A 15,864-nucleotide genomic window follows, 5' to 3' on the forward strand; every position below is an offset into this window, starting at 1 on the left:
GGATTTCTTGAGCTCAAGCCCAGCCTGGGCTACATAATGAGTTCAAGGCCAGCCTGGACTTGTATAGCAAGAACTTGTCTCAAAAAACCAAAAGAAAGAAAAAAGACAGTAAACTCTAGTCCTTCTATTTTTTAGCCTATAAAGTTCAAAATGTTCTTTAATGGCCCTTGTATTTACTTACATGTTTCATTCACCTAATAATGATTTATACATAATCTTCTGTTATCAATTTTATAAATTTACATCTATCTTCATAACTATTCTGCAGACTCTTTAAGCCCAAATAACATCTCTTATACTTTTACTATTCTTCAAAATGTCAATAAATACTGATGAAGATATGATCAAGAACTCACATAATTATGCATAAAGATATTTTCAGATGTTTTTGTGACATGAAAGAAAAACTTTTTCAAATTAAATGCTTAGGAATTCTTCCATAAATAGAGAAAGTGTAAGTTTTCAGTCTTGGCTTTAAACAGAAAAAACAAAACAACAACAACAACAAAAAGCCTTCAATATGAACTTTGTTAGCCGTGAGTTAAGCATTTATATTTTTAATATGATTGTTAGTCATTATTTTCATTCTATTGGAAAACAATCTTAAAACTACAATATACATCTCTAAAACCACTTAATATAGATTATTTATCAAACATTAATTTACAACTTCTAAAATTCAGATAACCAAAAAAAAAATTAAAAAATAAAGCAGTGGATTTCTTTTTTGTTTGGATATATTTCAAATCCAAGAAACATTTTAATTACATTCTATTTTCTTTACTGTGATCAAAACAGAGAAACTGAAGGGTAATAATTTGCTTATTTTACCTGAGTAGCTTTATCTTTCATGCATGAAGGGTAATGAACATGAGGATCTCGAGGCCACTGCCCTGTGAGGTAAGGTCCTGTTATCGTATCCAAAGAAGAAGTTCGCCTTATTGTACTAGAAGTTCGAACTTGCTGAGATTTTGGCCTGTCCACTATAAAAAGTGAAGAAAAAAAAAAGATTAGAAGTTAAATTTAAAAATAAAACTTCCCAGTTTGTAAATGTTGTTCTTTCAATTTTCTCTACAATTTATATTTACCCTGATAGCCCTGTTACATGATCTGAGGAAATTTATGGAGTATCCAAAGAAAATACATTCATATAACAAATCTTGCATAGACTTATGGGGTTTTTATACACCCTCTGAATTCCATCCACTTTACAGATCTGTAATAAAATCTACATCTCTCATTTTAATTAGGCCTCCAACATGACTCATGAACTGCTTGTCTTATAACTGTTATCTCCATATTCATTTCAACTAAATCTTGCAGTGTCTCCCTCCAGCCCTGCTAGAAAAACATTTCCATGGTTAGTCACTGCCTTTAAGTTAAATCCCATATTCTTTAATATGACATAAAACACTTTTACAATTTTGCTTCTATATATCTCAATTCTTTGTATTTTGCTACTTCACTATAAGCCCATGTTGAGTGTCATATGAATGGCTTGCATTTTTTCAAAAGTAAAATGCATCATCTCTGCCTCTGTATCTTCTATTTCCTGAGTCTAGAACTCTCTTTTTCCTTATTCACTTGATAAACTCTTATTGATCTTCAAGACCTGGTCTTGTCCAGACTGCTTCTATGAGAGTTTCCCAACCTTCTTTCCCCTCCTTCCTTCTCTGCTCAAGATATATATACTTACTCCCCTCTGTTTTCATGGTACCTGCTACATCTGTAGCTCTCCCTTCTAAGAGCATGATTTCAGACCCTATAGACTGAAAAGGAGTTGATATTTAATATTTAATAAATTTATTCACAGCTACAAAAAATAACATGTATAAAGATCTTTACAGTTAACTCAAACTCTTCAATTATTGATGAAGAATTTCAAGTGTACAAGGACTGAACTGTACAGTGAAAGATAGCTGCTAAAAAGAGCCAGAGGTAAAAAGGAACTGAGCTCTCTAGACATTCTACACAGTTCAAACAATCTACTCTTAATAATTTACTTATTCTCTCCATATGAATAGCAAAATTATCTCTTAAAGTTATCACACTGAACACTGAATCTATAAAGAAACTATAGAAGATTTTTCCACGTATCCATCACAAATAATTTACTACTGTACACCCCATAATAAAATTTAAAAAGTTCAATGAATTATTAGTTTCCAAGGCTCAGTCTTTTTATGAATAATCAAGATAAACATCATTTTCAAAATAAATAGTCCCTTATATGTCTTATACATAAACTAAATAAAGTAAAAATACAGGAAATCATAGTATAGCTTGATCTGTCACTTAGAAAAATGATCTAAATCCTGTACTACTGAGGTTTTGTTTATAAAATCTTTTCCTAAGCAAATGGCTTCAAGAGTTCTAGCACAAGGAATCAACAACTGGGATCTCATCTTATTGAAAAGTTTTTGCACAGCAAGATAAACCACCAATAGAGTGAAGAGAAAACCCACAATGTGGGAAAAATATCTTACTAGTCGTTCCTCAGACAAAGGACTATTATCTAGAATATATAAAAACTTTTTAAAAATCAGACACCCCACCCCAATTTAAAGACCCAGTCCCAAAATGGGAATCTGAAATGAACAGACATTTCTCAGATGAAGAAGTAGAAGCAGCAAATAAACCTATAAAAAAATGTTCAACATCACTGGCCATTAGAGAGATGCAAATGAAAACAACACTGAGATTCCATCTTGCCCCAGAAAGAATGGCTGCTATCAAGAAATCAACCAATAGGGTGAGGACCTCAGGCCCATGGAACCCTGCTTAGCCAAACGGGCACCTGAAGACCTCCCCCCCTCCCAGCCTCCTGGCTGTGCCGTACCTGGATCCACACCCCAGAGGCACAGGGGGTCATAAAGGCCATTGTCCTGAGCTCCAGAAGACAGAGCAGAAGTGAACAACAGAAAGAAGGCCTCTCTCAGGCTCCTTGAAGAAAACTAAAGCCCACTGGAAAAGTGAAGAGAATCTCTGCAATAAAGGCACATCCGACCACTGTACTTGGTAAGTTGGAGGGATCATCACCTCCCATCAGAACCTGGACTATCTTAAGGGGAAGGGCAGCTTAGGAGGACAGGGAGCTCAACTTGGGACTTGCAGCCAGAAATCTGCCTGAATCTCATGGGTCTGCTACTGGCTTGCTGAGACTCATTGACTAATATCTGCACACTGTTGCCCACATTGTCTATTGTGATAGCAAAGACATACACTGAAGGAGAACCTTCATTTTTATTTTTTATTTGCAAAAATTTTTCTTTTATTTTTAATTTTAATTCTTATTTTTTTCTTTTTCTACTCTTCTCAAATTTTTATTTTTCTCTTTTTCTTTCTTTCTTTTCTCTTTTCTTTCTCTCTCTCTCACTTGCTGTCTCACTGTCCCACATTGTGCTTCATCTCCCTTTTTGTTCCTGTTCTGGCCCTAATTCAGATTTCTTCTATATTTTTCTTTTCTTCTCTTTTTCCTTCTCTCAATTGTCATTAGTTTTAAAGGAAAGTAAATACAGTGTCTAGCCTCCCTATTGTTATTAGGTTGTTCTGTTCTCGTCTTTGTTCTTTCATTCTGTCTTTTCCTCTTGACTTCAAAAGTTTCTTAGAGTTTGTGTGATCTTTCTGTGTCCTCTGGCCTCACTGCTAACCTTCCCCTATCCTTCTACCTACATATTCCTCCCTCCCCAACTCCTTCTGACTCCCCATCCAGAAGGGTAAAGTTGCTATACTGAGGAGTTTATTCACGATAAACATATGTTGGGCTGGTTCTCAATTTTTATTTAATTCACACAGTTAAAGGTCATAGATTAATAACTACCACAAATTGTCATTTTCTAAACTGTGCTTGGTGCTATGGTGTGGCTAATTGTATCACTTGGGCTAAGGTGTTATGATTGATCTAATCAGTTGTCCTTCCTGGGATAATGAAAATGAGATAGCTCACAGGCATTAGAGACTCAAAACCTAAAGACCAGCTATATCTGGAAGACTCCTCTGAGAAGCAATCATTCCATAAGGGTTCTAAATACAAGCAACAAAGATAATTACAATAAGCAATTTCAAAATATCAACCCAAGAATTAAATCAAGGACAGTATCAAAAACAAAAAATGAGAAGGCATTTAACCAAGGCACAGACTCAGACTTCCACCCCACAAAAAGCAAATTCTGGGGGAAATGAAGTGGAAAAGTCTGATAAGCAATGACCTGGACACCCTGAACTAAAAGCACAGAAAGTAACAAAACAGATGAATGAGGCTCTACAAAAATTCAAAACAGAAATAATCTCCCAGATATCTACAGAGATGGTGAGCAAAGTGAAAGACATGACTAGAGGCTCTAGAACAAAAACAGATAAAAAAAACAGATGAGCTCAGAAACATGTTGGAAGCCATGAATGCCCAGCAGAAATGGAAACCATGATCGCCCAACATAAGAAATGGAATCCATGAAACAGATTCAAACAGATACCCAGGAGATTAAAAACTCTATTGAAAGTATTCATAGCAGATTAAGGGAATGTGAAGATAGAATATCAGATACAGAAGACAGGATTGCAGTTAATGACCATGGAAACAGAGATTTCATAAAAATAGTAAGGGACCACAAGAAATCAATCCAGCAGCTGCCAGATGATGCAAAGAACAACATAAGACTGATAAGAGTCGATGAAAAACCAGGAGAAAGTACAATTGACATAAAAAAAACTGTTCACAAAATAGTAGAACACTTTCCAGACAGAGGTAGAGAATTGGACATACGGATAAGTGAGTCATAGAACTACAACTAGCCATGATCAAAACAAAAAATCTACACATAAACATATAATAGTCAAGATCCCAGAAACCCAATAGAAAAACAAAATCCTACAAGCAGTTAGAGAAAAGAAACAAATCGCTTGCAAAGGAAAGCCCATCAGAATCACAACAGACTTCTTAACACAAACCCTCAAGTCAAGGAGAACCTGGAGTGAAGTATTTAAATCCATAAAAAAAAATAACTTCCAACCTAGACTGTTGTATCCTGCAAAATTATCTTTCAAAATAGAAGGGGAAATTAGATGCTTCCATGACAAAGAACACCTGAGAGATTTCATGAACACCAAACCAGCACTTCAAACAATTCTAAACAATATCCTAGAAAAAGACAATGAAGGTCACAACTCCATGAGGGCCAACAGAGAGAAGCCACCAGGCAAGGTAAGAAACTAATGGGAAAGGGGGAAACTAAAAATTAAAAGAGCCAACAACAGGAAAACATCATGACAAGGATGAGTCAATATCTATCAATTACAACCATCAATGTTAATGGCCTCAATTCACCAATCAAAAGAAATAGACTGGCAGATGGATCGAGAAGCAAAGTCCAACAATATGCTGTATATGACAAACATACCCAACTCAAAAAGAAATTCATAGACTGAAAATAAAAGGGTGTAAAACAGTTCTCCACGCGACAGGAACTCGGAAAAAGCCAGGGGTAGCAATCTTATTTGCAGACAAAGTAGATTTAAAACCAAAACTAATTAAGAAGGATAAAAATGGTCACTACATCCTTGTGAAGGGAACAATCAAAGAGGAAGAGATGACAATCCTAAATATATATGCACCAAATGCAAATGCCTTCAACTATACAAAACAAATATTAATGGACATGAAAAACCAAATAAGCACTAATAGAATTGTAGGGGGGGACCTCAATACCCCACTATCACAAACAGACAGACCAGCCAGGGATATAGCTCAGTGGTTTCGCCACCTGCTGTGCAAGCACAAGGACCCGAGTTAGGTCCCCAGTACCAAAAAAACCCAAAGAGACAGATCATCAAGACAAAAAAATCAACAATGAAACTCTAGAATTGAACCAAGCTATTGAACAAATAGACGTAATAGATGTTTACGAGTGTTCCACCCCACAAAATCAGAATATACTTTCTTTTTGGCTGCACACAGGTCATTCTCCAAAATAGACCACATGCTAGCTCATAGGACATGTTTAAGTAAATGTAAAAGAAGTGAAGTTTCCCCCTGTGTATTATCAAACCATAATGCAATAAAATTGGAGATCAATAGCAGAAGAAACCGGAAAACCTCCACAAACACATGGAAATTGAATAACATTCTCCTGAACAACCAATGGGTCACCGAGGAAATTAAAGAAGAAATTGGACACTTTCTACAAGTAAATGATAATCCCAGTACAACATACAGGAATCTATGGGACACAATGAAAGCAGTTCTACAGGGGAAATTCATAGCAGTGAATGCCCATACTGTGAGAACAGAGAGAGCTCAAATAAACAACCTAATGCTGAACCTCAAGCTCCTAGAAAAAGAAGAACATGACAAACCCAATGCTCATAAAAGAGAGGAAATTATAAAGATCAGAGCAGAAATCAATGCAATGGAGACTACGAAAATGATACAAAAAAAATCAATGAATCAGAGTCATTTCTCAAAAGAATAAATAAAATCGATAAAACTTTAGCCAACCTTATAAAAAAAAAGGAAAGAAAAGGCTGAAATCCATGCAATTAAGAACAAAAAAGGTGAAGTCACAACAGATCCAACAGAAATTCAGAGGATCATCAATATCTACTTCGAGTACCTGTAGTCTAATAAAATGGAAAACACAGAAGAAATGGACAGATTCCTAGATACATACAAATTGCCAAAGTTAAAAGATGATATAGAAATTCTAAACACCACAATTACAATGAGTGAAATTGAAAATGTAATTAAAACTTTACCAATGAAGAAAAGCCCAAGTCCTGATGGCTTCACTGCTGAATTTTACAAGACATTTAAAGAACTATTGCCATTACTCTTTAAACTCACCAAGGAAATTGAAAGGGAAGCAATACTTCCAAATTCATTCCTGGAAGCAAGTGTTACTTTGATTCTAAAACCAGGAAAAGAACCAACCAAAATAGAGAACTATAGGCCAATCTCCCTAATGAACATAGATGCATAAATCCTCAACAAGATACTGGCAGGTCCCACTGCTCTGGGCCCAGAGGAAGGGGCTTCTGAGCCGCCATCCCACTACTCCCAGCTCAGAGGAGGTGAGCTGTGCAGGCACCAACAGCACACCCCCGCCCTGGGTCGAAATGAGAAGACACATAAACAAGTCTCAAAACCAGACTTCTAGATCACCTACAGCAACCCCAAAGGGAAATGAGATGGAACACTCTGATACTCAACCACCTGGACTCCCTGAACTGGCAAGAAAAGAGGATCTGGAAAAAATGAAATCAGAAATAATTTTTCAGATAACAGCAGAGATTGTGCTCGTAGTGCAAGACATGATTGATAAATCTAGAGAGGAGCTGAGGAACATGATGGAATCCCAACATAGGAAACAAATGGAATCCATAAAACAGATGCAAATAGACTTCCAGGAGATCAAAAACTTCATTGAAAGTCTACACAGCAGAATGAGCCAATGTGAGAACAAGATACTGGCAAACAGAATACAGAGGGTCATCAAGGAGATCATACCCTGACCAAGTCAGATTTCTCCCAGGGATGCAAGGATGGTTCAACATACATAAATCAATAAATGTAATACACTCAATTAACTGAATCAAGGACAAAAACCATATGATCATCTCAATAGATGCAGAAAAAGCATTCAACAAAATCCAACACCCATTCATGATAAAAACCCTACAGAAAATTGGAATAGATGGTCTTTGTCTCAACCTGATTAAGGCTATCTATGAAAAACCAACAGCCAACATCATACTAAATGGTCAAAAACTGAAAACTTTCACACTAAAATCAGGAACAAGACAAGGATGTCCACTATCACCACTCCTGTTCAATATAGTTCTGGAAACATTAGCCACAGCAATTACACAATAGAAAGAAATAAAAGGAATAAAGATAGGAAAGGAAGAAGTTAAACTGTCATTATTTGCTGACAATATGATACTTTACATAGAAGATCCAAAAACTCCACCAAAAGACTTCTAGTCTTAATTGCCAGATTCAGCAGACTAGCTGGATACAAGGTCAACACTCAAGAAACAATAGCCTTCTTGTACACAAATAACAGACTCATTGAGAGAGAAATTAGGGAAACAATTCCTTTTAGAATAGCATCCAAAAAAATGAAATATCTAGGAATCAATCTAACAAAGGAGACAAAGGACCTCTACACGGAAAACTATAGCACTCTGAAAAAAGATATCAAAGAGGATATAAGAAAATGGAAAGACATCCCTTGTTCCTGGGTAGGAAGAACCAATATAGTGAAAATGGCCATTCTACCAAAACTGCTATGCAGATTTAATGCAATGCCGAATGAAATTCCAAGAATATATTTCACAGAACTAAAGAAAACAAGCCAAAAATTCATTTGGAATCAGAAGAGGCCTAGAATAGCAAAAGCAATTCTAGGCAATAGAGACATGCCGGGGGTATCACAATTCCCACCTTGAAACTATACTACAAAGTTACTGTGATAAAAGCAGCATGGTACTGACAAAGGAACAGACCTGAGGATCAGTGGAATAGATTAGAAGATGCAGTAACAAATCCAGACATACTCAGCCACCTCATCTTTGATAAAGGAGCCAAACACCCTTACTGGAGGAAAGATACCTTATTTAATAAACAGTGTTGAAAAAACTGGATTTCATCCTGCCGAAGATTAAAACTAGACCCATATCTACCACCATGCACTAAATTAAGATCAAAGTGGATTAAAGATCTAAATATTAAAACAGAAACACTAAACTTGCTGGAATATATGTTAGGTAGAGCTCTTGAAGACATTGGCATAGGAAAGGACTTTATAAACAAAACCTCAGTAGCATGAGCAGTAGCACAAAGAATCAACAACTGGAATCTCATCTTATTTAAAAGCTTCTGCACTGCACGAGAAACCACCAACAGAGCTAAAAGACAAACTACAATGTCAGAAAAAATTTTTACCAGCTGTACCTCAGACAAAGGACTACTCTCTAGAATACATAAAGAACTGAAAAAAAATCAGAGCCTCCCCCCCAAATTTAAAGACCCAATTCAAAAATGGGCATCTAAAATGAACAGACATTTCTCAAAGAAGTAAAAGCAGCAAATAAACATATCAAAAAATGTTCAAAATCACTGGTCATTCAAGAGATACAGATGAAAACAATGGTAAGATTCCACCTCACTCCAGAAAGAATGGCTGCTATCAAGAAATCAACTAACAACAAATGCTGGTGGGGGTGTGGGGAGAAAGGAATCCTTCTTCATTGTTGGTGGGAGTACAGACTGGTGCAATCACTGTGGAAATCAGTATGGAGATACCTCAAAGAACTAGGACTAGCAGTCCCATCTGACCTAGCTATTCCCCTGCTGGGTATCTTCCCAAAAGAATTAAAAGAATCATACCACAGCTATATATGTGCACCCGTGTTTATAGTGGCACAGCTTACAATAGCTAAAGCTTAGAAACAACCCAAGTGACCATCAAGTGGAAACTGGATAAAGAAGATGTGGGTTTTTTTTTAATAAAATGGAGTACTACTTGACAATAAAGAACCACAAATGAGAGATATTTATAGCTAAATGGATCCATATTGAGGCCATAATATTAAATGAAATAAATAGGACACACATTGTGTACATACCGAATAGTTTCTCTGGTGTGAGAAACTGAAAGTGTAAATAAGGATTAAAATGATTAAAATGAGTAATTGATAATTTGAAATAGGAAGAAAAGGTCCAAAGGGGTACGGGAAGTGGGAGGGGAAGGGGAAAGGAAAGAAGGGAAAGGAAAAAGTATAAGAAAAGGAAAAAATGGAAACAAAGTCTTTCTAAATAGGGAAGGGTGGAGGGGCTGAAGGGAGGACAGGGAATGGGGAAAAATAAGAATCAAGATGCATCATATACAGGTACAAGCACCCAACAATAAATGCAAACGTATTGTATACCTAAAATGTACCAATAAAAGAGTTTAAGAAAAAAAAGAAAGAAAGAAAGAAATCAACCAATAACAAATGCTGGCCGAGCTGTGGGGGAAAAGGGACATTTCTCTACTGTTGGAGGGAGTGTACACTGGTCCAACCACTATGGAAATCTGTGTGGGGATTCCTCAAAAAACTAGGATTAGATTCCCATTTGACCCAGCTATTCTACTTCCAGATATGTTCCCGAAAGAATTAAAAGCATCAGGCCAGGCAGGGATTTAGTTCAGTGGCACCGTGCCTGCCTCACAAGCACAAGGTCCTGAGTTCGATCCCTGATACGAAAAAAAAGAAAAGTATCATACCACAGCGATATATGCGCAACCATGTTTACAGTGGCATAGTTTATAATAGCTACATTTTGGAAACAGCCCAAATGCCCATCAACTGGTGATTGGATAAATAAAATGTGTGTTTTTCTTTAATAAAATGAAATACTACTACTCAGCCATAAAGAAAAACTACAGACATTTATAGTTAAATGGATGCACCTTGAGGCCATACTCTTATATGAAATAAATAGGACACACATGTGTTAAGACCAAATTGTTTCTCTAGTGTGAGAAATTGAAAGTATAAGGACTAAAATGTATAACAGATACTGTGAAATAGGAAGAAAATGTTCAAAGGGGGAGGGGAACTAAGAAAGGGGGGATGGGGGAAAAGAAAAGGGAAAGAAATGAAAAAAGAAGGAAAATGGAAACAAAGCTTATGTAAAAACAGGTATGGGTGGAGGGGTTAAAGGGAGGGAGGGGGAATGGGAAAAAATAGGAACCAAGATATATCATGTACAGGTACAAATTCACAATAATGAATGTATATCTAAAATTTACCAATAAACTTAATAAATTTTTAAAAATCCTATGAGGGCATTAAAAAAAAGTAATCTTAAATCTCTAACTACTGAGTTCTAAAAATTTTCTATTTCTTGAAATTTTTGACTTTTAATTCCTAATAATTGGGTAAATATGTTTTTCACATCATGTCTTACATGCATCATCAATGTAATCTGTCCCATTTATTACTTATTTTTAAATTTTGTCAAACTGAACATTATGAATCCCTTCTGCTTTTTTCTGTTAAACTTTGCCTTGTATGGATTGCCTTTCAAGTTCTTTGAATCATTATTTCTACCTGTATCTCTTGTACATAGCCCATAACTATATTTTTTGGTTAGCCTTTGATGTAAAAAGTGAGTTTATATGACATATTTATTGCTATAACAAATTTGATTTAACTTGTCATTTTTCCTTGCTACTTGTGTTCCACTTTATTAATATTTTCCATCTGCTCCCTACCATATACCCTCTCGTCTCCTGGGAAGATATTGGGAAGATATGTAAACTGCCTATAGTCTAGTACTAGAAGGTATTTCTACTAATTCTTTAAAACTATTTTTCCTGGCTACAAAAGCAGGACTTCTTAAAAACAAAGTTAAAATATCTCCTATAATCTTCATTTAATTTGTTTAAAATTTTTAAAAGTTACTTTATATTCCCTCTACGAAGAAGAAACAAAACAAATTGTCTCTTAAAAGATAAAACCAACATTTAGAGCAGTTGCTCACTAATTAAAAAGGCCTATATAGGGGCCAGGGATTTAGCTCAGTGGTTTCACCACCTGCTGCACAAGCGCAAGGACCTGAGTTCAATCCCCGGTACCAAAAACAAAAAAAGGCCTATATAAATGCCAGCTATAACCAGAAAAAGAAAAGCCATTACATGTGAAAAACTTGTGCTTATAATTAAACTTATCCAAACTGTTTGAAAAATTGTACACTATTAGCCGTTAAAACTCTTAAGTAAGCAACAGTGATAATTTTATGTTTATGCTGAGTTAAATATCTGAACAATCTCTGAATGAGACCCTTCCTGGGTAAAATAACAATATTTTAATTTATAATCACCACTCTTTCTTGTATTTTAAAACATTAGACCTTTGGCTATCACTTTAAGATCACATCTCTCCCCTTACTGCCAATCTGTATGAGTAGATAGCTACTTTGTTAGAATTACAATCTTCAAGTTATTTTGACTAAAATATTCCTATAGGTAAATATGTTGGCATGGAGCAAAATATGTAATTACTTATAAACTGGATCTATATATTACTAAAATATTATGTGTATTAGAAAGGAAAAAGTATAAATTTATATGGATAAAATTTTTTAAAACCAAGGAATTCTATTGCCTCATGTGCCTGAAGGATCTCCTTACTTCAAGGTGAAAACCACTAAGATAAGGCACTTGAAACTGAGGGCTAAATTTAATCCATAGATTATCCAGTGTGACAGTTCATCTTAATTATAAAACTTACTGGAGAGGTGATGGCATCATAGGGGCATTATGCCCATCAGATGATTAATCCTGTCCTGTTCAAAGCTAAATGTGCTTTTAGGAGGTGGGGCCCAGATGGATGTGGGCCACTGGGCACATGTCTTTGAAGGGTATATCTTTCCCTGGTGTTCCCCTGTGCTCTGCTTCCTGGCCAGTATGTCATACCCTTTCACCATGTTTCTGCCTTGAAGCCAGCCAACCATAGACTGAAACCACTAAAAACATGAGCCAAAAGTAAACCGCTCTGCCTTTAAATTGCAGGTAGCAAGTATTTGATGCCAGCAGTGGGAAAGCTGGCTAATACAGACATTTAGTACTGGAGTTGTAGAGTCACAGCTGCAACTACACTTGACCACATGGTTCAGAAGCCTTTGGAAATGGCTCATGGAAGGAGTTTCTAAAAGTATGGTGATACAGGCTAGAACAGCCCTAGAATATTGTATGCAGAGCTTGATAGATGATTCTGGTTGGAGCTCAGAAGATCAGAATGCTGACAGGAATGTGGACAGTAAAGGCCAAGCACTTGAGGTTTCAGTCACCAACAAAGATACTATCAGAAACTGGACTCAAGGTCATGGGTGTTATAATCTGGCAAGAAATTGTGTCCATGTCCTAAGACTTTGTGGGAGGATGAATTTAAAGGTAGCAGACAAATTGATGTGGCAGGAAATTTAAAAGCAGCCTCTGTGGCATGTGCCATACCTATGTGGCATCCTGCAGGATGTTTTTAGCCAGATTTACAGCAAGAAAAAAGAGCAAATGTAGAGCAGGAAGATTCAAACACTGCAGTCCCTGGAAATAAACCATTCATTCAAAAATAAGGAGAAATTATTTTTGGACTCATTCTTTTCTTTTTAAACACTTTTTTTTGGGGGGGGGGCTTTTTTTCTTTACTATATTTTTCTGCTCTTTGTTTTTTATTTTGTTTTCTTGTTTGTTCTTTTCTGTTTTATCTAATTGAATTAATTTTCCTTTATTTCTTTTTCTTCTTTATGTTTTTTGAAAAAGGGTCTTGCTCTGTAGTTCAGGCTATCCTTGATCTCATTATGTAGCCAAGGCTGGCCTGGAACTTGCAGCCATCCTCCTGGCTCAGCCTTCCTCCTGAGTGCTGGGATTATAGGCATGTGCCACCACACCCAGCCTCCTTTACTTCTTAATAGGATCTTTTATCTCTCTTTTCTCTTATGCATCTCATCTTCCTTTGCTTTATTTTTCAAATTTTAATCGTTAAATTTCCCACTCCACACCCCTCCATCTTTACTAGTATAACCATTAAGCTTTATTAATCTTTAGATATTTAGTTAACTCTATGCTATTATTGTTAAATTCTTTTGTAATGTTAATAGTAGTAGAGCTGTACATTTAGTGGGTATTTACTGGATGTCACTATGTAGTTTGTCTTTGTGTCTATATTATAAATATAAACCTCTTTTCTATGGTTAAATAGTAGCTTTTATTGGTTCTTATATGCTGTGTCAATATCAAGTTTTCCTCTGATTATTATTGTTGCTACTATTGCCAGGGTCACATCATTGTTGCTATTACCTTGTTTTTACTGTATGCCAGTAACTCGTGTGTCTTTGTGTCAACAATACTGTGGTTCATTTAGAAAGAAATGGGTGCTGCACCAATTATGCTCTACCATCATCTCCCAGATTAATGGAGGTGGTCAGATCCTGGGACAGAGGCTCTATAGTTAGCCATGCCTACAATACATGGCTGAAAAGCAAACATTAACTGAAGAAGTCTCCATACTAGCAACAAAGTCAACTATAATCAATCAGCTCACAATCCTCAGCATCCACACACACAACAGAAACATGAGAAGACAACAAAATGCCTCCAAAAACTTCCAACTCTCCCAAAGCTGAGCCACAGGGCATCAATCAGAAGAAAAGCAAAAGTCAAAACAGCTTAATTGGGCCAGGAATTTAGCTCAGTGTTGTGGCACCTGCCTCCTGTGTTTGATCCCTGGTACTGAGAAAAAAAAAAAATTCTATTGAAAGTCTGGGCAGGAGAAGTGACCAATGTGAAGACAGAGTGTCAGAACTAGAAGACAGGGCTGATTCAAGTGATCCTATACAAAGAGATACCTTAAAAACAAAAGGAGAACATGGAAAATGGATCCAACAGCTGCTAGATGACTCAAAGAAAACTAAGATTAACTGGAATATGCAAAAAAGCAGAAGCCAACACCAATGGCATAAAAAACTTATTTTCAGACATAACAGTAAGCTAGGCATGGTGGCCTATGCCTTTAAACCCAGCACTTAGGAGGCTGAAGCAGGAGGATTCCCATGAGTTTGAGGCCAGCCTGGGCTATACAGTGAGACCCTGTCTTAAAAAAAAAAAAAAAAAAAGTAGAAAACTTTTCAAATATAGGGAAAAGAATTTAATATATAGATAAGCAAGGCATATAGAACCCCAAAGAGCCATCTATGTTCCCCACAACACATCATAGACAAAACCACAGAAATCTAACACAAGGACAGACTCTCAATAGCTAAAGTAAACCCATTAGAATTATAGCAGATTTTTCTTTTCTTTTCTTTCTTTCTTTTTTTTTTTTGAGACAGGTTCTCACTGTATAATTCAGGCTGGCCTTGAACTCACTATGTAGCCAGGCTGGCCTCAAACTCATAGAAATCCTCCTGCCTCAACCTCTCAACTTCTGGGATTATAGGCATGCACCACACACAGCTCTAGCAGACTTTCAACACAAATGTTAAAGGCCCGGAGAGCTTGGAGTGAAATGTTTCAATACCTAAAAGAAAACAACCTCCAAACCAGACTGATATATTCTGAAAAACTATCTCATAATTGAGAAATAAAATGTTTCCATGAGAAAAAGAACCTTAAGAATTTCATGACCACCAAACCAGAACTAGAGAACATTTTCAAGGATATCCTAGAAAAAGACAATGAAACCAACAATGCCAATAAGTCTAATGGAATGAATATACAAACCAAGTGTGAATAGTTAAGCAAAAGAGGAAAAACAAAACAAAAAAACTGGAATCAGCAATAAAAAAAATAATGCAATGACAGGAATAAGGTAATATTTTACATATCAACTCAATGTGAATAGTGTCAGTTCCCCAATTAAAACACACAAACTGTCAGACTGGATCAAAAAACAAAACCCAATAGTGTGGTGAATGTAAGAAACACATCACATAATTTAAGAAATCATACACTAAGAATGAAAGGATGAAAAACAATATTCCATGTAAAGGGACAAAACAAGCAGGAGTAGCTATCCTATTTTCAGACGATGTGGACTTCAGGCCAAACCTATCAAAAGAGGAAAAGAAGGTCACTATATATTGGTTTAACAGGAAGAGATAAGAATTAAAAATATAAGTGTGTGTGTGTGTGTGTGTGTGTGTGTGAAACACCAGTGCACCCAACTTCATAAAACAAACACTACTATACATGAAAGATCAGATAAACATCAACAAAATTGTAGTGGGAGACCTTAATAACCTACTGTCACAAATAAATCAACCATACACACAAAAAAATCAACGAAGAAGTATCAGAGTGAACCAAATCTTTGGGCAAATGG

The 15,864-nt window shown here is 36.1% G+C and overlaps 1 protein-coding gene across 4 annotated transcripts in view; it reads right to left on the bottom strand.

Annotated features, from left to right (window-relative positions):
• The window catches only part of Glcci1 (glucocorticoid induced 1), a 102,175-nt gene that overhangs the window by 61,328 nt on the left and 24,983 nt on the right, over positions 1 to 15,864 (bottom strand). For all 4 annotated transcript variants that reach the window (XM_004862737.4, XM_087204451.1, XM_087204450.1 and 1 more), the window contains exon 2: positions 832 to 983. In XM_004862737.4, coding sequence (XP_004862794.2) covers positions 832 to 983 — 152 coding nt within the window. The remainder of the gene's footprint in view (positions 1 to 831; positions 984 to 15,864) is intronic.

The sequence above is a fragment of the Heterocephalus glaber genome, unplaced genomic scaffold (genome assembly GCF_053883595.1).
Source record: "Heterocephalus glaber isolate CG9 unplaced genomic scaffold, H.glaber_assembly_v1.0 deba00000546, whole genome shotgun sequence".
NCBI lineage: Eukaryota > Metazoa > Chordata > Mammalia > Rodentia > Bathyergidae > Heterocephalus > Heterocephalus glaber.